The 27,506-nt window shown below is 48.5% G+C and overlaps 1 protein-coding gene across 4 annotated transcripts in view; it reads right to left on the bottom strand.

The window, feature by feature from the left end:
- Window positions 1-157: 157 nt before the first annotated feature.
- The window catches only part of PKD (serine/threonine-protein kinase D3), a gene marked incomplete at its 5' end in the record, with an annotated part of 159,783 nt that continues 132,434 nt past the window's right edge, over window positions 158-27,506 (bottom strand). The window contains 5 exon segments of one of the 4 annotated variants that reach the window (XR_011393906.1): window positions 158-1,389; window positions 1,426-5,950; window positions 7,034-7,216; window positions 10,325-10,508; window positions 22,219-22,365. Coding sequence is in view for 1 of the 4 variants with exons in the window: in XM_070099457.1 (XP_069955558.1) it covers window positions 5,691-5,950; window positions 7,034-7,216; window positions 10,325-10,508; window positions 22,219-22,365 (774 nt within the window). 4 annotated transcript variants of the gene reach the window in all.

Genomic DNA, 27,506 nt, shown 5'->3' with positions numbered 1-27,506 from the left:
TGCAGAGTTGGGTTCTAAGGGTGTAATACATTGGATCAGAGACCAGTGAGGGTAAAGACTAACACAGAGTTAGTAAGGTCAGTAACAAGCCAAGATTATATATTACCACAAGTTTGTCAGTCCTCATCCTAGATATTCTCAGGCAAAAAAGACACAGTTTTCAGTGGACTTTTATTGAATTGTTTACATGTATTTCCCTAAGTTATGATATGAAAATGTAAAGTGTAAAGTATTTGGTAGACTGCAACCATCCAGGGAGGAACTGTACTACCATCCTGCCATAACAGTGTAATGGCAGCCTGGTAAATGTTTTGCACTCTGGCAACAGGTTGAACAGCAACCATCCAGAGAGGTACTACCTTCTTGTCACATGAATGTGAAACAAGCCTGTTAAATGTTCTGCACTCTGGCAACATGTTGGTAGGCACCAAGCATTCAGGAATGTACCCTTCTGTGTGAAAATTCTGGTAAATGTTTTGCACTCTGGCAATAGGTGGTAGACACCAAGCATCCAGGAAAGTACTACCATCTTGTGAATATGAAAGAGAAGTCTGATAAATGTTTTGCACTCTGGCAGTAGGTTGTCTAACAATCTGCTTCCAAAGTGCAAAACCTTTACCAGGCTTGTTTCACTTGTAGGACAGTAGTATCCCAGTGGCTGCTTAACAACCACTGAGGTACGACCAATTTTCATACAACCAAAAAAAAAAAAAAAAAAAAAAAACAACTATTTCTATATTATACAATTAGGGTGATTGACACACACAAACTACTGTATAAAAAGACCCTTATTATGCAAGGCATTTTGGGCAGCCTTAAAACTAAGTTATAATTACAAGTATATGAGAATAAGAATACTGAGTTTTTAAAATATTGGAGGTATTTAATAATTCAATAAAAAAAAAAATAACTATTGATATATTAACACTTTCACGGTCCAGACCCCAAAATTAATATTGCACAGTGGCCACCCCCCCCCACCCAAAAAAAAAAAAAAAAACTGAAATGGTAGAGAATCTCTTTCTGAAAGTAATGACACCAAAAGTATGAAATCTGATGAAAAATTTGCAGAATTACGCAGGTGCTAAGTTTAGCAGTCTCGGTGCAATTTACTTATCATCAATTTCATCGATTTTGTCCTACTTTAAGCCAGTTCCATTGTTCTAGGCGACTAAATTCTTAGCTATTTCACTAGTTTTCCTTCCATTCTATTGACCGAGCACAAGAAATTACCCATAATAAACCATAATAAACAGTGAAGACATTCCTGGCACAAACATTTCTTTTGTTCAATATTATTATTATTATAATCAAAAAGAAGCACTAAGCCACAAGGGCTATACAGCTTTTGTTCAATAGTCTCATCTCCAGGACTCTCCTATATTACACCTGTCATCTCCAGGACTCTCCTATATATTATTACACCTGTCATCTCCAGGACTCTCCTATATTACACCTGTCATCTCCAGGACTCAGGTCCGACCTGCCAGTTTCCCTGAACCCCTTCATAAATGTTACTTTGCTCACACTCCAACAGCACGTCAAGTATTAAAAACCATTTTTCTCCATTCAATAATGGGGGTAATGAACAGCAATAATGTGTCTGATTATCCTTGCTTTGAGAGGAGCCAAAAAATTGTTCCAGATATGGTCAGTTGTGGTTGCACTCATCTTGGTTAATCTTGTTGGTTTAGTTATTGCTGGTATGAGCAAGGAATTGTTACCTAAGAGGTACTCAGGTTGGCCAAGCCTGTGGATTGCGGGTCTTTAGGTTTTAGCAAATATACATTGCACTTATTCATTAGTGATACATGTAGTCACTACACATTAGTTCGTTGGAATAGTAGATGGCAGTCCCTCACCTCACTTGGCTAGGTCTGCAGCCATGAATGGCTGTGTACCCTGGAGCCAGATTTCAACAAGTATAACAAGAGATGTTTGAAGTTAGAGAATATACAAGTGCAAGGTCATTGTAGTGCTTACTTAAGGATCTAATGTTGTAGCTGGTGATGCAGACAACAGTTTTTGCTCTACTTGCTGTGTAGTATAGACAGTTAACCCTTCAACTGTCCAAACATAGATCTACGTTTACTCACGTAGATCTACGTTTTATTTTACATTTCAAAGCATGTAAAATACAACGTAGATCTATGTTTGGAGCACTAGCGGCAGAAACGTAGATTTATGTTTGGTCGGTTTAAGGGTTAATTTCAGAATACTCATTATTGTTTTTATCATGTAGGAGATTTAAATCAGGGTCAATGTCAGCATTCATGAACTATGAGGTGGGGATAGGAAAGTGGTGGACAAGGTAGATCTGTTAGTATAAAATACATAGTTGGTACGACTGTACAAATAAAATCAGTAATGAAATTAGAGACAATGTACAGAGTTGTAGTCTATGACTACACAAGACAAAATAAGGTAAAAAATTTTTAACCCTTTCACTGTCCAGACTCTAGAAATGAAGCCAGGTAGAGAATCTTTTTCTGAATGTAGTGACACCAAAAATACAAAATTTGAGGAAAAATTTCTGGCATTATGCAAGTACAAATTTACGTACCAGTGCTTTCTCCCACTTTCAGTCTTTTACTTTAGGCTAATTTCATTGTTCCAGTCGACCAAATTCTAGCTATTTCGCCAGTATATCTTCCATTCTAACAACTAAGCACAAGAAACTGCCCATTCAACTATTTTAACTACCCTATAAAGTGATTAGATTTCAGTAATTTGGCCAATTTCACACAATTAAAATAAGTCAATAGTGCTCAATGCCAACATTCCTGACAATAAAACATTTCCTCTGTTCATTAGTCACGTTCCTAAGCCTCTCCTATATTACACTTACTTTCCTTTTGAATTCTTCACATAAAAATAAAAGATTTGTTCTATTTCTTGGATAATAAAATATAACTAGGAAACATTGTTCATGGTTTTCAGCATCCCTGTAATTGATCAAACACATTAAACACACCGGCCTCTTCCTATATTACACTTACTTTCCATTTTGAATTCTTATTCATATAAAAATAGAAGATTTGTTCTATTTCTTGGATAATAAAATATTGTTCATGATTTACAGCATCCTTGTAATTGAATCAAACTTATTAAAAACCTATTAAACAGACTGAAGGTCTTACTGCTGCTCCTCTGGAATATTAGCAAAAACTGAATATTTTTGCTGAGCTGAGCTCAATTTTAAATTACTTCCAGTTCTGAAACCAATCAAAATCATCTCTATTTCAGTAGTAAATCTTCCAGTCTTATCAAATGAAATAGTGCTGTATGACCCTTATGGGTTTAGCACTTAGTTATGATTATAATCTATCAAATGATACCAAGAAACAGCCAATGAAACCATTTGAGAAAGCCCAACAAAGTTGCTATTTCCAGCCCCACACACGGTCAGTTTTGTCTTTCCCATCATGCACCGTGCAGGGCAGGATTTGTTGAGTGTTGACACTCACCACGCAGACCCATTCTTTCATATCTATGACAAAATTTACCACTCTCAGCTTATCTAAGTGAGCTGAACTCATGATGTAGAACTACACGAGGGACCCTGAGCTCAGTGATGTAGAACTACACGAGGGACCCTGAGCTCAGTGATGAACTACATGAGGGATCCTGAGCTGAGTGATGTAGAACTCCACGAGAGACCCTGAGCTCAGTGATGTAGAACTACACAAGGGACCCTGAGCTGAGTGATGTAGTTCTGTGATTGACACCAAAAGGGTTAAGCTAATAAAATAAAAACAATGCAGATAAACACAAGGTACAATGTTACAAAATGCACTATAGTAAAAAGGACAAAAAGGCAAAAAGAATTTATCTCAAGACAAACTGATAAGAAAATCAGAACAATGTAGAGAGTAAAAATTTAAATGTAACTTATTGCACAAAAAAGGTTGAAAACAAAGACAAAAGTTGAGGTAATCTGAGAGTGCAAGGAAAGAAATGACACACTGATCTAGCCAATGGAATATAACAAAATGTTTCTATAATAAACATAACGAACAATAAATGAAACAAGCCTGGTCGAGGTGTTGCACTCTTGCAGCAGGTTGGCAGGAAGGTAGTACCCACCTGTCATGTGTTGCACTCTGGCAGCAGGTTGGCAGGAAGGTAGTACCCACCTGTCATGTGTTGCACTCTTGCAGCAGGTTGGCAGGAAGGTAGTACCCACCTGTCATGTGTTGCACTCTGGCAGCAGGTTGGCAGGAAGGTAGTACCCACCTGTCATGTGTTGCACTCTGGCAGCAGGTTGGCAGGAAGGTAGTACCCACCTGTCATGTGTTGCACTCTGGCAGCAGGTTGGCAGGAAGGTAGTACCCACCTGTCATGTGTTGCACTCTGGCAGCAGGTTGGCAGGAAGGTAGTACCCACCTGTCATGTGTTGCACTCTGGCAGCAGGTTGGCAGGAAGGTAGTACCCACCTGTCATGTGTGTAATAAGTATTACATGTGTTGCACTCTGGCAGCAGGTTGGCAGGAAGGTAGTACCCACCTGTCATGTGTGTAATAAGTATTACATGTGTTGCACTCTGGCAGCAGGTTGGCAGGAAGGTAGTACCCACCTGTCATGTGTGTAATAAGTATTACATGTGTTGCACTCTGGCAGCAGGTTGGCAGGAAGGTAGTAACCACCTGTCATGTGTGTAATAAGTATTACATGTGTTGCACTCTGGCAGCAGGTTGGCAGGAAGGTAGTACCCATCTGTCGTGTGTGTAACAAGTGTTACATGTGTTGCACTCTGGCAGGACCGCTGGTGTGTTGTCTCACCAACATGCAACACAATGACAAGCAACTCTCACAAACTTCTACTTACATTCACTATACACTTTACTTGGTGTGTTTCCTAATACATGTTATTTGTCTAGTATGTACTTGGTAATTTAGGAGGCCTGGTGTGATAGTGGCCCACCAGGGCCATCAAGCCTAGTGTGATAGTGGCCCACCAGGGCCATCAAGCCTAGTGTGATAGTGGCCCACCAGGGCCATCATCAGGCCTGGTGTGATAGCCCACTAGGGCCATCATCAGGCCTGGTGTGACAGCCCACTAGGGCCATCATCAGGCCTGGTGTGATAGTGGCCCACTAAGGCCATCATCAGGCCAGGTGTGATAGTGGCCTACTAGGGCCATCATCAGGCCTGGTGTGATAGCCCACTAGGGCCATCATCAGGCCTGGTGTGACAGCCCACTAGGGCCATCATCAGACCTGGTGTGATAGTGGCCCACTAAGGCCATTATCAGGCCAGGTGTGATAGTGGCCTACTAGGGCCATCATCAGGCCTGGTGTGACAGCCCACTAGGGCCATCATCAGGCCTGGTGTGATAGTGGCCCACTAAGGCCATCATCAGGCCAGGTGTGATAGTGGCCTACTAGGGCCATCATCAGGCCTGGTGTGACAGCCCACTAGGGCCATCATCAGGCCTGGTGTGATAGGGCCACTATGGCCATCATCAGGCCTGGTGTGATAGGGCCACTATGGCCATCAGGCCTAACTGGTGGGGCCATTACCACATAACCATCAACAGATAATTAACATAAGAACATCTTTTTATGCCCACTTTATTGCCATTGCGTCGGCATTATCAACACGCAGCATCACATTAACGTCGCCTTAAAAGTACGCCACATCCAAATATGTTAACAGCTATTTCATAAAATTAAAGATTCTAGAATGAATTATGCAGCAGGTAATACATCTGCCTCTGGGGAGAGAGATACAGGAGTGACGGGAGAGACTTGGTCGCCAGGTCTACGATAGGTTGCCCAGCGAGAGTCATCAGACTCGTGTGTAATGTACCGCACTCCTACTTTGTGTTCCAGATCTCTCAGGTCGCACCAGCACTGGTAGTCCTGCAGCCACACGTGTGCCAGTGACTTGTCCACTGTCAGACGTTTACGCTGTTTCACTTGTAGCAAGTTGGTGATCAGATCAATGGCTGAAACAAGACTACCATTAGCTTAATGCAGTCATAATACTATATTTGAAGTGTAACCAGTTAGAAGGACTTGAGTCCTGGAGGTGGGAAGAACAGTGTCTGTAGTATGGAGGACAGGAGGATGATGTAGTCCTGGAGGTGGGAAGAACAGTGTCATTAGTATGGAGGACTGGGGGGAGGGGTGATGTAGTCCTTGAGGTGGCAGGTACAATATCTACATTATGGAGGAGTGAGTGGTAATGTAGTCCTGGAGGTGGGAGGTACAGTGTAACAAAAAAAGGCACAATACCGTGGATGGAACAATACACAAATAACCCGCACATATGCCTTGTGTATTTGTTCCTTAATTATTCATTTCCCCTCCTCTGTGTTCTTGCTCCTACCCTGTGGGCACCTAGCTCCTTTGCAGTGCTCCTCTTTCTTAGTATTTGACTGGCTCCTCCTCCTCCTCACTACCTTCCCCAATACTACTGCCTTCTACCTCAACTACTACTACTACCTCCTGCCTATATATATCCTTCCTCTCCTTTTCGTTAGTGACTTTGTAAATGGTCCGAGTCGGACCAAGATGTCGTCGTAAGCTTCTCTCTTCTATGATTTAGGTACAGTATCTACATTTTGGAGTGGGGAGTGATGTAGTCCTGGAAGTGGGAGGTAAAGTATCTACATTATGGAGGAGTGGGGGGTGATGTAGTCCTGGAGGTGGGAGGTAAAGTATCTACATTATGGAGGAATGGGGGGTGATGTAGTTCTGGAGGTGGGAGGTAAAGTATCTACATTATGGAGGAATGGGGGGTGATGTAGTTCTGGAGGTGGGAGGTACACTGCTGAAACTCTTAAGTAAGAGTGGGGATGGTATAGTGTAGGGAATCATTTCATATCTGTACACTTGTGTTAAGTGAATAATCACTGACTAACTTGCCTTGTGTCACTACCACCTTGGTCACTGTGCTGATAAACATTACTTAACTTTGAGAAAATTTTTGAAGAGGTTTTACCTTTCTCTAATACTGAGCACCCTAGTTACTCCATCTCTTGGCATATTTGTATGAAAGTTTCAAGAAGTGAACATCCTGTACTTACCCTCTTGACTAATTTCTTTCCATGGGTTTGGAGGATACATGAAGGCAGCATTTTGAATTTGATCGTTAATGTCCTCATCCTCGTTGAAGGGGAAGGTACCAGAGAGGGAGACGTATGTGATAACGCCTACAGACCACATGTCAAGTGAACGATTGTAGCCCTTGTTCCGCAACACTTCTGGAGCTGTAACATTATACTTGTATTACTAACATTTTATACAGTGGAACTTGCTTAACAGAAATTATCTTAAGCAATTGGTCATTAACCCTTAAACTGTCCAAACGTAGATCTATGTTTGTACTGTTTGAGCTCCAAACACAAATCTACATTTTATTTTTCCTGCCTTCAAATTTGGCACGATTGGCCTGAGATGCCTGCTCAATATAGAATGGGTCTTAACACTCGGTGTGTGCAGTATTAAAAAATCTGGGACCACTTAGTGCCTTGTGGGTGCACCAGTTCAATTGAGAACCAGCTAGAGCAAATAGCATGGCAAACACCAGGGATCCACTGATGTCAAGTTGTGTTATTACTGTTCTTCCTGCTGAACAGCGGTTTAGTGCCGATGAAGGTAGCGTAGGTAGCAATGATACGGCCGTGGACTAGTTTGGCTTTAATTGGATAGGAGTGAGTACACAACGGGCAGTGTGAGGGAATAACCGCAAGCCAGTCCGTGGAGGGGGAGCACTTGTGCCTATCAAGTCGGTCAGCCAGGGAGTGAGAGCGAATGGGCTCAGCCTCCCACTGACCTGGGTGAGCCTACAGAGGGCAGCACTTAAATGCTGCGAAATATGAACTAGTCAGAACAGACGGCTAGGCTGTGTGTTCTGACAGTACAGGCTGTCTACAGTTGTATTAACACTACTCTTTTATGAGGAAAGTGATGCTGACCCAGAGTTTAGTGGCTTCGAGATGGATGTGGCCACAAGTGGTCGAGGAAATATCAAAAACCTCAATAATAACCCATGTGCAACATCCTTTCATTTCTGATACCACTGATAGCGTCATCCTGTCAGAATGTCCTATAACCTATGCCCTAAGTAAAGAGAAGTTTCTGGAACGTGTAATACGTATTCGGTTGGCTGGCTGGCTTTGGCTATCTCTCTGGCTGTATCTGTCTCTATCTGCCTCTATATCTCTGCGTCTATATATCTGTCTGTCTATATATCTGTATCTGTCTCTCTCAGGTACACATAAGTACAGTTATACATAGTGTAAATTACCTAGGATAACCCAAAAATTCCAGGCAAAGTGCTATACTGTGCTTGTAGATATAAGGCATAATAATATGCATGACTGGCAAGTAATACACATTTTTTACTTTATCAGGAATGAGACATGACAACTTTGCATCGTGTGTAATACCTGTTGGTTTACAAGCCGCTCTCCGAGACAGACAAGCAGACAGAAAGAGAGGCAGACAGACATAAGCAGAGCTAGACAGACAGATAAGCAGAGCTAGACAGATAAGCAGATCTAGACAAACAAAGACAGATAAGCAGAACTGGACAGACAGACGTGTTTGTGTGTAACAATGAAAACAAATCAAGCCAGGATTCCCTGGAGCAATGCATGTTCATCAAGTGTCATTCCACTGCCACACTGTCAGCAGTTTAGTGATGCTCATCTTAACACCATGCTTCAAGAAGTTTCATATATACTCCAGCATGTCTAAAACATTGCTGAGACCTATAAATACTTTCTACATGTTTCTAGATAAAAGTAAATGACCAAGGCAGGTGAAAATGTTCATCTGTCAGTGTGTTTGTGACTATCTGAGTACTATATTAGTGTCAGAACAAATATTGGCTATGAAATCACAAGAACTATTGTACATTGTAATTATCAGAACATAAAAATTACATAAATTAAAATAAAAATGAGAAAAAAGGTATATTGGCAACACTTCTGCAAGCAGCAGGACTCGATGTTGCCGTCAGGTGAGCATCCAGTGCCAACTTTGTGGTCTTATATCTTGGCAAGTATTGATCCTAAAAATTTTTGTCCGTCTTATTACACACAGAAAATTGACCTCTTTAATCTTTTTTTTTTTTTTCAAAATATTCGGAGTGCTGGTAGTGAAAATGCAGATCTATGTTTGGACAGTTTTAGGGTTAAATGAGATCTGATGTAGCAATTAATAAAGTGACTCAAAGAATTATGACATTAGATATTCTTTATGGAAGGTGTCTTAATGGTGAAATGCTCTTGGTCCAAGTGCCTGGAGATACTCTTCTATTCTTTGGATAAATCATTATTATCTTCCAAATACTATAATGACCTTTACAGGTTTAGTGCATCCAAGATGTATATATGAATGTATATAGTGTACACTTAAAAAACATTTACTCACCCAATACTAAATAAATATTGAATAACTGTATTTCATTAATGTATAACCCGTGACCCTATCAACCTGTTTATAAAGGTAATGGTACAAATTTGTACAACTACAATACATCGTAAGTGAAATGTTCAAATTTCATTGTTTAAAATACTCAATTGTATTTCATATTGTAAATTGTTTACTGTAATTTTTACCACTGAATCTATCATTGCTTAGTTAATCTTAAGTTAATTTTAAGCCTGTCCATAATGCTCTGCTTACAAGGGGCTTTTGTACACCCAACTATAATTCCTTGTACACTTATGTATCATGTCCAAATAAAAATTATTATTATGACATTGGTAAACAATGACAAGCTATTTATATATTAATGTGGGAAGCACTAAACCCATAGGGTTCATAGAGCACCTGGTTAATAGGGAGGTAATCCAGTGTGGGTCAAGGAAGGGAAGGATAGTTGACATTCCTTAACCAGCATCAAGGCAGCAACCACCTTAAAGGTTATATTAGTATATTACATTAAGTTCAACTTGAGCTCTTGGAGCACAATGGCTCATTTCTTAATTAATAATCACAACATTTTTGTCTTATTGACTAATTTTTATTGAGGCCTTGGCTAGCTATGTCTCTTGCCTAGTTCTACTTTCAATGTTTAGTTTACCTTGAGTGTTCAAATACAAAAATATATGTACACAAGAGACACGTACAACACCTGTTATCTTTATCATCAACAAACTACCCAAGTGTTGTACACCTGTTTTATCAACATTTATATACCATTAATAAGTAAACCAACAATCAATCATTATCACTTACTGCCATACCTGCATGAGTGAGCTATCATAAAAAAACAGATATTAACATACTGATGAACTACCTAATTATACTGTGCCTAAATAACTAGGTGTTCAAGCATACCTAAGTAATGAGGAGTCACAACATACCTAGGTATGCAGGTGTTCCAACCACAGATCTTCTGAAAGACTTTTCACCTATAATTCTGGCAAAGCCAAAATCACAAAGTTTAACTTGAGGGAAGTCGCTAGCAGATGAGAGGAGCACGTTCTCTGGCTTGAGATCACAGTGAACAATGTTCTTACTGTGCAGGTGCTTCAGTGCAGCCAGGATCTGTCAGAAAGATAGGAGTCATACTCTGCCTGGGCAATGACAGCCAATTGGGTTCTACCCAAGGGGAGAACAGCTTCAGTTCCTTGAAACTAGAGCCCCCACCATTTTATCCCCCACATCCTTGAGAGGATACAATGGATAAGCCAAAAAGCAAAGAATTTAAATTGACAATGTTGCAACACAAAGTACTACTGTAATTTCGAAAATGAATGTAAATATAAGAACAATTTACACAAGTTTACTTACATATAACACTATAACCTAGCGAAGTGTATCATAAAGATATACTTGAGTGAGCTTTGTTCCATTACTGTGTGGACTGTGAGACGACAACCATCCAGGGGTACCACCATCCAGGCAGGGGTACCACCATCCACGGAGGAGTACCACCATCCAGGCAGGGGTACCACCATCCAGGCAGGGGTACCACCATCCAGGCAGGGGTACCACCATCCAGGGGTACCACCATCCAGGGGTACCACCATCCAGGGGTACCACCATCCAGGGGTACCACCATCCAGGGAGGGGTACCACCATCCAGGGGTACCACCATCCAGGGAGGGGTACCACCATCCAGGGGTACCACCATCCAGGGAGGGGTACCACCATCCAGGGGTACCACCATCCAGGGAGGGGTACCACCATCCAGGCAGGGGTACCACCATCCAGGGAGGGGTACCACCATCCAGGGAGGGGTAACACCATCCAGGGAGGTGTACCACCATCCAGGGAGCAGTACCACCATCCAGGGAGGAGTACCACCATCCAGGGAGGTGTACCACCATCCAGGGAGGAGTACCACCATCCAGGGAGGTGTACCACCATCCAGGGAGGTGTACCACCATCCAGGGAGGTGTACCACCATCCAGGGAGGAGTACCACCATCCAGGGAGGGGTACCACCATCCAGGGAGGGGTACCACCATCCAGGGAGGGGTACCACCATCCAGGGAGGGGTACCACCATCCAGGGAGGAGTACCACCATCCAGGCAGGGGTACCACCATCCAGGCAGGGGTACCACCATCCAGGCAGGGGTACCACCATCCAGGGAGGTGTACCACCATCCAGGCAGGGGTACCACCATCCAGGGAGGTGTACCACCATCCAGGGAGGTGTACCACCATCCAGGGAGGTGTACCACCATCCAGGGAGGAGTACCACCATCCAGGCAGGGGTACCACCATCCAGGCAGGGGTACCACCATCCAGGGAGGGGTACCACCATTCAGGCAGGGGTACCACCATCCAGGCAGGGGTACCACCATCCAGGGAGGTGTACTACCATCCAGGGAGGAGTACCACCATCCAGGGGTACCACCATCCAGGCAGGGGTACCACCATCCAGGGAGGGGTACCACCATCCAGGCATGGGTACCACCATCCAGGGGTACCACCATCCAGGCAGGGGTACCACCATCCAGGGAGGGGTACCACCATCCAGGGAGGGGTACCACCATCCAGGCAGGGGTACCACCATCCAGGGAGGGGTACCACCATCCAGGGAGGTGTACCACCATCCAGGCAGGGGTACCACCATCCAGGGAGGGGTACCACCATCCAGGCAGGGGTACCACCCAGGCAGGGGTACCACCATCCAGGGGTACCACCATCCAGGCAGGGGTACCACCATCCAGGCAGGGGTACCACCATCCAGGCAGGGGTACCACCATCCAGGGGTACCACCATCCAGGAAGGGGTACCACCATCCAGGCAGGGGTACCACCATCCAGGCAGGGGTATCACCATCCAGGGAGGGGTACCACCATCCAGGCAGGGGTACCACCATCCAGGCAGGGGTACCACCATCCAGGGGTACCACCATCCAGGCAGGGGTACCACTATCCAGGCAGGGGCACCACCATCCAGGGGTACCACCATCCAGGCAGGGGTACCACCATCCAGGCAGGGGTACCACCATCCAGGCAGGGGTACCACCATCCAGGGAGGGGTACCACCATCCAGGGAGGGGTACCACCATCCAGGCAGGGGTACCACCATCCAGGGAGGGGTACCACCATCCAGGGAGGGGTACCACCATCCAGGGAGGGGTACCACCATCCAGGCAGGGGTACCACCATCCAGGGAGGGGTACCACCATCCAGGGAGGTGTACCACCATCCAGGCAGGGGTACCACCATCCAGGGAAGGGTACCACCATCCAGGGAGGGGTACCATCCAGGCAGGGGTACCACCATCCAGGGAGGGGTACCACCATCCAGGCAGGGGTACCACCATCCAGGCAGGGGTACCACCATCCAGGGAGGTGTACCACCATCCAGGGAGGGGTACCACCATCCAGGGAGGGGTACCACCATCCAGGGAGGGGTACCACCATCCAGGCAGGGGTACCACCATCCACGGAGGGGTACCACCATCCAGGGAGGGGTACCACCATCCAGGCAGGGGTACCACCATCCAGGGGTACCACCATCCAGGGAGGGGTACCACCATCCAGGGGTACCACCATCCAGGGAGGGGTACCACCATCCAGGCAGGGGTACCACCATCCAGGCAGGGGTACCACCATCCAGGGGTACCACCATCCAGGCAGGAGTACCACCATCCAGGCAGGGGTACCACCATCCAGGGGTATCACCATCCAGGCAGGGGTACCACCATCCAGGAAGGGGTACAACCATCCAGGGGTACCACCATCCAGGGAGGGGTACCACCATCCAGGCAGGGGTACCACCATCCAGGCAGGGGTACCACCATCCAGGGAGGGGTACCACCATCCAGGCAGGGGTACCACCATCCAGGCAGGGGTACCACCATCCAGGGGGGTACCACCATCCAGGCAGGGGTACCACCATCCAGGCAGGGGTACCACCATCCAGGGGTACCACCATCCAGGGAGGGGTACCACCATCCAGGCAGGGGTACCACCATCCAGGGGTACCACCATCCAGGGAGGGGTACCACCATCCAGGGAGGGGTACCACCATCCAGGGAGGGGTACCACCATCCAGGGAGGGGTACCACCATCCAGGGAGGGTACCACCATCCAGGGAGGGGTACCACCATCCAGGGAGGGGTACCACCATCCAGGGAGGGGTACCACCATCCAGGGAGGGGTACCACCATCCAGGGAGGGGTACCACCATCCAGGGAGGGGTACCACCATCCAGGGAGGGGTACCACCATCCAGGGAGGGGTACCACCATCCAGGGAAGGGTACCACCATCCAGGGAGGGGTACCACCATCCAGGGAGGGGTACCACCATCCAGGGAGGTGTACCACCATCCAGGCAGGGGTACCACCATCCAGGGAAGGGTACCACCATCCAGGGAGGGGTACCACCATCCAGGGAGGGGTACCACCATCCAGGCAGGGGTACCACCATCCAGGGAGGGGTACCACCATCCAGGCAGGGGTACCACCATCCAGGGGTACCACCATCCAGGGAGGGGTACCACCATCCAGGGAGGGGTACCACCATCCAGGGAGGGGTACCACCATCCAGGGAGGGGTACCACCATCCAGGGAGGGGTACCACCATCCAGGGAGGGGTACCACCATCCAGGGAGGGGTACCACCATCCAGGGAGGGGTACCACCATCCAGAGGGGGGTACAACCATCCAGAGGGGTACAACCATCCAGAGAGGGGTACCACCATCCAGGGAGGGGTACCACCATCCAGGGAGGGGTACCACCATCCAGGGAGGGGTACCACCATCCAGGGAGGGGTACCACCATCCAGGGAGGGGTACAACCATCCAGGGAGGGGTACCACCATCCAGGGAGGGGTACCACCATCCAGGGAGGAGTACTAGCATCCAGGGAAGGGTACCACCATCCAGGGAAGGGTACCACCATCCAGGGAGGGGTACCACCATCCAGGGAGGGGTACCACCATCCAGGGAGGGGTACCACCATCCAGGGAGGGGTACCACCATCCAGGGAGGGGTACCACCATCCAGGGAGGGGTACCACCATCCAGGGAGGGGTACCACAATCCAGGGAGGGGTACCACCATCCAGAGAGGGGTACCACCATCCAGGGAAAGTACCACCATCCAGGCAGGGGTACCACATTCCAAGGAGGGGTACCACAATCCAGGGAAAGTACCACCATCCAGGGAGGGTACCACCATCCAGAGAGGGGTACCACCATCCAGAGAGGGGTACCACCATCCAGAGAGGGGTACCACCATCCAGAGAGGGGTACCACCATCCAGAGAGGGGTACCACCATCCAGAGAGGGGTACCACCATCCAGGGAGGGGTACCACCATCCAGAGAGGGGTACCACCATCCAGAGAGGGGTACCACCATCCAGAGAGGGGTACCACCATCCAGAGAGGGGTACCACCATCCAGAGAGGGGTACCACCATCCAGAGAGGGGTACCACCATCCAGAGAGGGGTACCACCATCCAGGGAGGGGTACCACCATCCAGAGAGGGGTACCACCATCCAGAGAGGGGTACCACCATCCAGAGAGGGGTACCACCATCAAGGGAGGAGTACTACCATCAAGGGAGGGGTACCACCATCCAGAGAGGGGTACCACCATCCAGAGAGGGGTACCACCATCCAGAGAGGGGTACCACCATCCAGAGAGGGGTACCACCATCCAGAGAGGGGTACCACCATCCAGAGAGGGGTACCACCATCCAGAGAGGGGTACCACCATCCAGAGAGGGGTACCACCATCCAGAGAGGGGTACCACCATCCAGAGAGGGGTACCACCATCCAGGGAGGGGTACCACCATCCAGAGAGGGGTACCACCATCCAGGGAGGGGTACCACCATCCAGGGAGGGGTACCACCATCCAGGGAGGGGTACCACCATCCAGGGAGGGGTACCACCATCCAGAGAGGGGTACCACCATCCAGAGAGGGGTACCACCATCCTGGGAGGAGTACTAGCATCCAGGGAAGGGTACCACCATCCAGGGAGGGGTACCACCATCCAGGGAGGGGTACCACCATCCAGGGAGGAGTACTAGCATCCAGGGAAGGGTACCACCATCCAGTGAGGGGTACCACCATCCAGGGAGGGGTACCACCATCCAGGGAGGGGGACCACCATCCTGAGAGGGGTACCACCATCCAGAGAGGGGTACCACCATCCAGGGAAAGTACCACCATCCAGGGAAGGGTACCACCATCCAGGGAGGGCTACCACCATCCAGGGAGGGGTACCACCATCCAGGGAGGGGTACCACCATCCAGAGAGGGGTACCACCATCCAGAGAGGGGTACCACCATCCAGAGAGGGGTACCACCATCCAGAGAGGGGTACCACCATCCAGGGAGGGGTACCACCATCCAGAGAGGGGTACCACCATCCAGGGAGGGGTACCACCATCCAGAGAGGGGTACCACCATCCAGAGAGGGGTACCACCATCCAGAGAGGGGTACCACCATCCAGGGAGGGGTACCACCATCCAGGGAGGGGTACCACCATCCAGAGAGGGGTACCACCATCCAGAGAGGGGTACCACCATCCAGAGAGGGGTACCACCATCCAGAGAGGGGTACCACCATCCAGAGAGGGGTACCACCATCCAGAGAGGGGTACCACCATCCAGAGAGGGGTACCACCATCCAGAGAGGGGTACCACCATCCAGAGAGGGGTACCACCATCCAGAGAGGGGTACCACCATCCAGAGAGGGGTACCACCATCCAGAGAGGGGTACCACCATCCAGAGAGGGGTACCACCATCCAGGGAGGGGTACCACCATCCAGGGAGGGGTACCACAATCCAGAGAGGCATACCACAATCCAGGGAGGGGTACCACCATCCAGTGAGGGGTACCACCATCCAGGGAGGGGTACCACCATTCAGGGAAAGTACCACCATCCAGGGAAAATACCACCGTCCAGGGAAAATACCACCGTCCAGGGAGGGGTACCACAATCCAGGGAGGGTTATCACCAAGGGAGGGGTACCATCATCCAGGGAGGGGTACTATCATCCAGGGAGGGGTACCACCATCCAGGCAGGGGTACCACAATCCAGGGAAGGGTACCACAATCCAGGGAGGAGTAGCACCATCCAGAGAGAAGTACCACCATCCAGGGAGGTGTACCACAATCCAAGGAGGGGTACCACAATCCAAGGAGGGGTACCACCATCCAGGGAGGGGTACCACAACCCAGGGAGGGGTACCACAATCCAGAGAGGGGTACCACCATCCAGGGAGGGGTACCACCATCGGGAGAGGGGTACCACCATCCGGAGGGGTACCATCATCCAGGGAATACAACCATCCAGGGAGGGGTACCACCATCCAGGTAGGGGTACCACAATCCAGGGAGGGGTACCACAATCCAGAGAGGGGTACCACCATCCAGAGAGGGGTACCACCATCCAGGGAGGGGTACCACCATCCGGAGAGGGGTACCACCATCTGGAGAGGGGTACCATCATCCAGGGAATACAACCATCCAGGGAGGGGTACCACCATACAGGTAGGGGTACCACCATCCAGAGAGGTTTACCACCATCCAGGGAGGGGTACCACAATCCAGGGTGGGTACCACAATCCAGGGAGGGGTACCACCATTCAGGGAGGGATACCACCATCCAGAGAGGGGTACCACCAACCAGAGAGGGGTACCACCATCCAGGGAGGGGTACCACCATCCAGAGAGGGGTACCACCAACCAGAGAGGGGTACCACCATCCAGGGAGGGGTACCACAATCCAGGGAGGAGTACCACCATCCAGAGAGGGGTACCACCATCCAGGGAAAGTACAACCATCCAGGGAGGGGTACCACAATCCAAGGAGGGGTACCACCATCCAGGGAGGGGTACCACCATCCAGGGAGGGGTACCACCATCCAGGGAGGGGTACCACCATCCAGGGAGGGGTACCACCATCCAGAGAGGGGTACCACCATCCAGGGAGGGGTACCACCATCCAGGGAGGGGTACCACCATCCAGAGAGGGGTACCACCATCCAGGGAGGGGTACCACCATCCAGGGAGGGGTACCACAATCCAGGGAGGGGTACCACCATCCAGGGAGGGGTACCACCATCCAGGGAGGGGTACCACCATCCAGAGAGGGGTACCACCATCCAGAGAGGGGTACCACCATCCAGAGAGGGGTACCACCATCCAGAGAGGGGTACCACCATCCAGAGAGGGGTACCACCATCCAGAGAGGGGTACCACCATCCAGAGAGGGGTACCACCATCCAGAGAGGGGTACCACCATCCAGAGAGGGGTACCACCATCCAGAGAGGGGTACCACCATCCAGAGAGGGGTACCACCATCCAGAGAGGGGTACCACCATCCAGAGAGGGGTACCACCATCCAGAGAGGGGTACCACCATCCAGAGAGGGGTACCACCATCCAGAGAGGGGTACCACCATCCAGAGAGGGGTACCACCATCCAGAGAGGGGTACCACCATCCAGGTAGGGGTACCACCATCCAGGGAGGGGTACCACCATCCAGGGAGGGGTACCACCATCCAGGGAGGGGTACCACCATCCAGAGAGGGGTACCACCATCCAGAGAGGGGTACCACCATCCAGGGAGGGGTACCACCATCCAGGGAGGGGTACCACCATCCAGGGAGGGGTACCACCATCCAGAGAGGGGTACCACCATCCAGAGAGGGGTACCACCATCCAGAGAGGGGGGTAACACCATCCAGAGAGGGGTACCACCATCCAGAGAGGGGTACCACCATCCAGAGAGGGGTACCACCATCCAGAGAGGGGTACCACCATCCAGAGAGGGGTACCACCATCCAGAGAGGGGTACCACCTTCCAGGGAGGGGTACCACCATCCAGGGAGGGGTAACACCATCCAGAGAGGGGTATCACGATCCAGAGAGGGGTACCACCATCCAGAGAGGGGTACCACCATCCAGAGAGGGGTACCACCATCCAGAGAGGGGTACCACCATCCAGAGAGGGGTACCACCATCCAGAGAGGGGTACCACCATCCAGAGAGGGGTACCACCATCCACCATCAGGGAGGGGGGGTACCACCATCCAGAGAGGGGTACCACCATCCAGAGAGGGGTACCACCATCCAGAGAGGGGTACCACCATCCAGAGAGGGGTACCACCATCCAGAGAGGGGTACCACCATCCAGAGAGGGGTACCACCATCCAGAGAGGGGTACCACCATCCAGAGAGGGGTACCACCATCCAGAGAGGGGTACCACCATCCAGAGAGGGGTACCACCATCCAGAGAGGGGTACCACCATCGAGAGAGCGGTACACCATCCAAGAGAGGGGGGTACCACCATCCAGAGAGGGGTACCACCATCCAGAGAGGGGTACCACCATCCAGAGAGGGGTACCACCATCCAGAGAGGGGTACCACCATCCAGAGAGGGGTACCACCATCCAGAGAGGGGTACCACCATCCAGAGAGGGGTACCACCATCCAGAGAGGGGTACCACCATCCAGAGAGGGGTACCACCATCCAGAGAGGGGTACCACCATCCAGAGAGGGGTACCACCATCCAGAGAGGGGTACCACCATCCAGAGAGGGGTACCACCATCCAGAGAGGGGTACCACCATCCAGAGAGGGGTACCACCATCCAGAGAGGGGTACCACCATCCAGAGAGGGGTACCACCATCCAGAGAGGGGTACCACCATCCAGAGAGGGGTACCACCATCCAGAGATGGGTACCACCATCCAGAGACCACCATCCAGGGGGGTACCACCATCCAGAGAGGGGTACCACCATCCAGAGAGGGGTACCACCATCCAGAGAGGGGTACCACCATCCAGAGAGGGGTACCACCATCCAGAGAGGGGTACCACCATCCAGAGAGGGGTACCACCATCCAGAGAGGGGTACCACCATCCAGAGAGGGGTACCACCATCCAGAGAGGGGTACCACCATCCAGAGAGGGGTACCACCATCCAGAGAGGGGTACCACCATCCAGAGAGGGGGGGTACCACCATCCAGAGAGGGGTACCACCATCCAGGAGGGGTACCACCATCCAGAGAGGGGTACCACCATCCAGAGAGGGGTACCACCATCCAGAGACCACCATCCAGAGGGGGTACCACCATCCAGAGAGGGGTACCACCATCCAGAGAGGGGTACCACCATCCAGTACCACCATCCAGAGAGGGGTACCACCATCCAGAGAGGGGTACCACCATCCAGAGAGGGGTACCACCATCCAGAGAGGGGTACCACCATCCAGAGAGGGGTACCACCATCCAGAGAGGGGTACCACCATCCAGAGAGGGGTACCACCATCCAGAGAGGGGTACCACCATCCAGAGAGGGGTACCACCATCCAGAGAGGGGTACCACCATCCAGAGAGGGGTACCACCATCCAGAGAGGGGTACCACCATCCAGAGAGGGGTACCACCATCCAGAGAGGGGTACCACCATCCAGAGAGGGGTACCACCATCCAGAGAGGGGTACCACCATCCAGAGAGGGGTACCACCATCCAGAGAGGGGTACCACCATCCAGAGAGGGGTACCACCATCCAGAGAGGGGTACCACCATCCAGAGAGGGGTACCACCATCCAGAGACCACCCTCCAGAGAGGGGTACCACCATCCAGAGAGGGGTACCACCATCCAGAGAGGGGTACCACCATCCAGAGAGGGGTACCACCATCCAGAGAGGGGTACCACCATCCAGAGAGGGGTACCACCATCCAGAGAGGGGTACCACCATCCAGAGAGGGGTACCACCATCCAGAGAGGGGTACCACCATCCAGAGAGGGGTACCACCATCCAGAGAGGGGTACCACCATCCAGAGAGGGGTACCACCATCCAGAGAGGGGTACCACCATCCAGAGAGGGGTACCACCATCCAGAGAGGGGTACCACCATCCAGAGAGGGGTACCACCATCCAGAGAGGGGTACCACCATCCAGAGAGGGGTACCACCATCCAGAGAGGGGTACCACCATCCAGAGAGGGGTACCACCATCCAGAGAGGGGTACCACCATCCAGAGAGGGGTACCACCATCCAGAGAGGGGTACCACCATCCAGAGAGGGGTACCACCATCCAGAGAGGGGTACCACCATCCAGAGAGGGGTACCACCATCCAGAGAGGGGTACCACCATCCAGAGAGGGGTACCACCATCCAGAGAGGGGTACCACCATCCAGAGAGGGGTACCACCATCCAGAGAGGGGTACCACCATCCAGAGAGGGGTACCACCATCCAGAGAGGGGTACCACCATCCAGAGAGGGGTACCACCATCCAGAGAGGGGTACCACCATCCAGAGAGGGGTACCACCATCCAGAGAGGGGTACCACCATCCAGAGAGGGGTACCACCATCCAGAGAGGGGTACCACCATCCAGAGAGGGGTACCACCATCCAGAGAGGGGGGTACCACCATCCAGAGAGGGGTACCACCATCGAGAGTGGGGTAGCACCATCCAGAGAGGGGTACCACCATCCAGAGAGGGGTACCACCATCCAGAGAGGGGTACCACCATACAGAGAGGGGTACCACCATCCAGATAGGGTTACCACCATCCACCATCCAGAGAGGGTTACCACCATCCAGAGAGGGGTACCACCATCCAGGGAGGGGTACCACCATCCACCACCATCCAGAGAGGGTTACCACCATCCAGAGAGGGGTACCATCCCATCCAGGGAGGGGTACCACCATCCCGAGTGGGGTACCATCATCCAGAGAGGGGTACCACCATCCAGAGAGGGGTACCATCATCCAGAGAGGGGTACCACCATCCAGAGAGGGTTACCACCATCCAGAGAGGGGTACCATCATCCAGAGAGGGTTACCACCATCCAGAGAGGGGTACCACCATCCAGAGAGGGGTACCATCATCCAGAGAGGGTTACCACCATCCAGAGAGGGGGGTACCATCATCCAGAGAGGGGTACCATCATCCAGAGACCATCATCCAGGGGGGGTACCACCATCCAGAGAGGGGTACCATCATCCAGAGAGGGGTACCATCATCCAGAGAGGGGTACCACCATCCAGGGAGGGGTACCACCATCCAGAGAGGGGTACCATCATCCAGGGAGGGGTACCATCATCCAGAGAGGGGTACCATCATCCAGAGAGGGGTACCATCATCCAGAGAGGGGTACCATCATCCAGAGAGGGGTACCATCATCCAGGGAGGGGTACCACCAGTGGTTCGTGATGCATGTTTTACACCGCCTCACAACCCAGTAGACTGGTGTCTAGAAGAGTAGAATTTTTACTGAAGGACCAATACCTCTGCTGCACCTCTGATGGTATTCTAAAAGTTTTTACCTTCTTATAGCCTAGACATGCCTGGGTAAACATGTTGTGTAGACATTTTAATTGTCATGTGAATGCTCTTCTGTGAATGTTTTTTTTTCTTCAGATCATTCTAACTTGGTGACAGAACAACACTTTGTGACTTACAGCAGACAAAACTTATTCCCAGTTAATTCAATAAGCAGCATAGTGGACAACAGGCACAACATGTAGTCACTTTAGATAATAATTTATGGAAACATTATGGTGGAGGGAGCATCCTTGGAGTGACCCATGTACCTAGGGCAGAAATGCTCCATTAAACAGGTCCTAAAGTGAATGCATTTTGTCAGTTCTTTGCACCACTCTTTGTTCTCATAGATTTATATGTCAGTACCAAAGTATATAAGCAGTTACCTGGTATATCATTAACTCTGTGTTGTGTTATGATAGCTTCTCCTGCTACAATGATAGTATTACCAGTCAATTCGGTAAGTACCAGAACATATAGCCAGTTACCTGGTATATGATGAACTTTGTGATGCGTTCAGATAGCTTGCCTCGCTCTGATGACAGAATCATCTCCAACATATCACCTTTCAGCTTCTCCATCACAACAAAAATTCTTTCTGGAGTTTCAAACATTCGCTCTAGGTTGACAACACCCTGTGAAGTAAAACAATTATTATTATAGTTATTTGAAAGGGCTAAACCCATAGGGAGTCACACTGCAGCTGGAGAATGAGAGGAAATCAAATGTGATCCAAATAAGGGAAGGGTACCTCCAGTTTCTTGAATCAAGAGCCCATTACTGACATCAAGGCATGCCCACTAGGGTGGGATGTCACATTTGAAATATATCAGTGACAATTAAAAATATCGTGTTCTCATAAAAGGTGTCCAGCCACAATATTAGTATTGGTAGTACAGTATCAGCTAATTTTTATGGCATCAGTATTAGCAAAAATTTTGGTATTATCCCATCCCTAGTGCTCATTAAAAGTGGTACCGTCTTTAAGCTGAATGGAAGAGGAAGGCATTCAGAGAAGAGGTCATTTAGAGTGAAGTCATAAACTAGGCCTTCCTTGAATATTAGTAAATGAGGTTACCTTTGGTGTCAGACCTAGTATACTTGCTAGTCTAAAAGATCGTACAAGACATTAAATACGGTCAAACATACATCATATTAACCCTTTGACTGTCGCAACCCCCAATCCTGAGGTGGCTCCTGGTGTCGCAAAATTTAAAAAAAAAAAAAATTATTTTTTCTTATGAAATGATAGAGAATCTTTTCCCGATTGTAATGACACCAAAAAAACGAAATTTTACGGAAAACTGACGGAATTATGCTCTCGCGAAGTTAGCGACCTCGGCGCTGTTTACAAATCGGCGATTTCGCCCACTTTGAACCCTATTTTCGGCTAATTCCATTGTTCCAGTCGCCCAAACTCATAGCTATTTCTTTAGAAGTCCATTTTTTCTATTGATTGAGTACAAGAAACTGCCCATTTACCGATTTCAACTACCTAATAATGTGGTCAGAAATTTGCAATTTGGCCAATTTCACGAAAATTAAAAAATATGACAATTTCAAAATAAGGTCCAGAATGAACAATGCAGACATTCCTGGCTCTAAAATAACATTTTCTTTGCTCAACAGTCATGTCTCCAGGCCCCTCTGATATTACTCTTGCTTTCTATTTTGAATTTTTATTCAAACAAAAAATAGAAGACTTACTAATATGCAGACTACTGCAATACTGTAATAATTGTATAAATAACATCAACCCATTCATGACTGCATATTAGAATGGCTAGTTGGACATTTATTGGACAATGGCATCATTTGTTTACTTTTGAACATTGGCAAAAATCAAACATTTCCTCTACTTTGAGCTCCATTTCTAGGTTCTTTTTATAGAAAAATCAATCAAAATCACCTCTATTTCTATAATATGTTTTCCATTCTATCAAATGAGACCAAGAAAACGAGAATACACCCATAAATACTATACGAAAATAGACCACAAAGTCGGCATTTTAATTAAAAAAATCGGTCCGAGTTTTTTTTTCTCATTATGCACTGTGTGCTCCAGGATTTTTTTTATATGGTGCACACTGATCATACAGACCCATTCTCTCACATGTGGGCCTACCAGCTTTCTCCTGCTTGATTTGAAGCCGCTAGAATTTATGAGTATATATACGTCAAACACGGTACCTCGTAAGACGTATATATACGGCCGCGACAGTCAAAGGGTTAACAATGCACTACCGATGGCTAAAAATATTCTCAGTGGATAATGTCTAGCCAATTATATTTGAAACTAGTGACAAGAGTAATATTCAAGCCTATGTTAAGTACCAATACAGTGGTACCTCTACTTGTGAGAGTGTCCACGTGCGAGTTTTTCCAAATACGAGCAGTCGATGGGTCGATTTTTTGTTTCCATACGCGAGCAAAATTTCCGTAAGTGAGCAGACCTCAAGGCAGGTTCCTTGACACTGGTGAGGGACTCCTGCTCTTTATCTTGGGAATTGTATCTCATTTGTTTGTTGGACTATCTTATTGAAACTTGGGCAATGTATGATGGAAAGATGCTTCTTAACCTACACCTAAAATAAAAGAAATCTAAGCATAAATAATGGAGTTCACTTCTCAGCAATTAGCCACCCCTTAGTGGTAATTTTGAATGGTTTTTATGGTTGTATTCTCGTTTTTTTGGTCTCATTTGATAGAATGGAAGATACATTACAGAAATAGATACGATTTTGATTGCTTTCATGAAGAAAAGTGCCTTGAAACTGAGCTCAACCTAGGAGAAATGGTCCATTGCTTGGCTGTTTCAGAGTAAACAAATGGCGTCACTGTCCATTCCAATATGCAGTCGTGAATGGGTTGACATATTTATACAATTATTGTAATAAGGAATAACAGTAAATCTTATATTTTTTGTGTGAATAAAAATTACAAATAATTTATATAATAATAACGATAATAATAATAATATGTATAATAATATGAATAATAATATGTATAATAATAATAGTAAAATACAATAATAATAATAATATGTATAATAATAATACATATATAATAATAATGTACTACATATAATAATTATAATAGATGGCTTCAAAAGGCCGTCACTAGATGGCAGTGTTTACCACAACAAAGAGGGAGAGGTTGTGGCCGCCTCCACCTGTTACATAATGACATTTTATTCATTTTAGAGTATATATCGTGTTTCTATGTTATTTATATTGTTTATGTCATATTACATGAACTGTGATATATAAATAAGCCGTATAGATGGTATTAGCATAATTATTCATGAAGTATTTTGCCCGGTCTCAAGACAAACTCTCGTCCACCGCCGACACCGCCCATACCACTACATGAATGACATTTTATTCATTTTAGAGTATATATCAGGTTTCTATGTTATTTATATTGTTTATTATGTCATATTAGATGAAGTGAGACAGATAAATAAGCCACAGAGTTGATATTAGCAAAATTATTGAAGTAGAGAATTCCACTGGAACGGATTAATTGCATTTCAATTAATTTAAATGAGGAAAACTGACTCTGCAAACGAGCAAATCCAGTTGCAAGCAAGGTCATGGAACGGATTAAACTCGCAGGTATAGGTTCCACTGTACTTGGTGTTGCAGTCCTCTATTGTTGAGGGAACTACTATTGTTACCAAATATTGTTAACACTGAAGTACATCAAGCTACTCAAGCACACACTACACTGTACATTGGTGGGCACACACTACACTGTACATTGGTGGGCACACACTACACTGTACATTGGTGGGCACACACTACACTGTACATTGGTGGGCACACACTACACTGTACATTGGTGGGCACACACTACACTGTACATTGGCACACACACTACACTGTACAGTGGCACACACACTACACTGTACAGTGGCACACACACTACACTGTACAGTGGCACACACACTACACTGTACAGTGGCACACACTGTACACTGAAATGTAGACAGCATGTACTGTCTGCTAGTTTCATATCCTGCAGCACTACGGTGCTGCCCTCTCTAGGCCTGCCCAGGTCAGCGAGACGCAGAGCCTACCCGCTCTCACTTCACGGCCTACCCATGCGGGTTCAACAACCTCCCCTCCACGGACTGGCTATCGGTCATTCCCTCACTTTGCCTGTTGTGTACTCACTCCTTTCCAATTAAAGCCAAACTAGTCTACGGCTATATCTCTGCAACCTACGCTACCCCTTCGGCAATAAACCACTGTTCAACAGCAAGAACAGTATTAACAGGTACACTACACTGTACACTGGAACACTACACTGACACTACACCATACACTGGCATACTACACTGTATACTAGTACATTACACTGTCACACGACACTACACTGACACAGTACACTGGCACACTACACTGTACACTGGTACACTACACTGTACACTGACACAGTACACTGACACAGTACACTGGTACACTACACTGTACACTGGCACACTACACAGAACACTGGCACACCACACTGTACACTGACACTGTACACTGGTACACTACACTGTACACTGGCACACTACACAGAACACTGGTACACTACACTGTACACTGCCACACAACACAAACACTGCCACACAACACTAGACACAGACACTGTACACTGCCACACAACACTGTACACTGGCACAGTACACTGGCACACCACACTGCACACTGGTACACTACACTGTACACTGGCACACTACACTGTACACTGACACACTACACTGGTACACTGACACAGTACACTGGCACACTACACTGTACACTGACACAGTACACTGGTACACTACACTGTACACTGGCACACTACACTGTACACTGACACAGTACACTGGTACACTACACTGTACACTGGTACACTACACTGTACACTGGCACACTACACTGTACACTGACACAGTACACTGTACACTGACACAGTACACTGGTACACTACACTGTACACTGGTACACTACACTGTACACTGACACAGTACACTGGCACACTACACAGTACACTGGCACACTACACAGTACACTGACACTACACTGGCACACCACACTGTACACTGGTACACTACACTGTACACTGACACAGTACACTGGCACACTACACAGTACACTGACACTGTACACTGGCACACTACACTGTACACTGACACACTACACTGTACACTGACACAGTACACTGGCACACTACACAGAACACTGGCACACCACACTGTACACTACACTGTACACTGACAGTACACTGGCACACTACACAGTACACTGACACTGTACACTGGCACACTACACTGTACACTGGCACACTACACTGTACACTCAGTACACTGGTACACTACACTGTACACTGGCACACTACACTGTACACTAGCACATTACACTGTACACTGGCAAACTACACTGTACACTGACACTGTACACTGACACAGTACACTGTACACTGGCACACTACACTGTACACTGGCACACTGCACTGTACACTGACAGTACACTGGTACACTACACTGTACACTGGCAAACTACACTGTACACTGACACTGTACACTGACACAGTACACTGTACACTGGCACACTACACTGTACACTGGCACACTGCACTGTACACTGACAGTACACTGGTACACCACACTGTACACTGGCACACTACACTGTACACTGACACAGTACACTGGCACACCACACTGTACACTGGCACAGTACACTGGTACACTACACTGTACACTGGCACACTACACTGTACACTGACAGTACACTGGCACACCACA

This window comes from Cherax quadricarinatus, chromosome 67 (genome assembly GCF_038502225.1).
Source record: "Cherax quadricarinatus isolate ZL_2023a chromosome 67, ASM3850222v1, whole genome shotgun sequence".
NCBI classification, from domain to species: domain Eukaryota; kingdom Metazoa; phylum Arthropoda; class Malacostraca; order Decapoda; family Parastacidae; genus Cherax; species Cherax quadricarinatus.
This window is presented reverse-complemented; position numbering and strand designations above follow the sequence as displayed.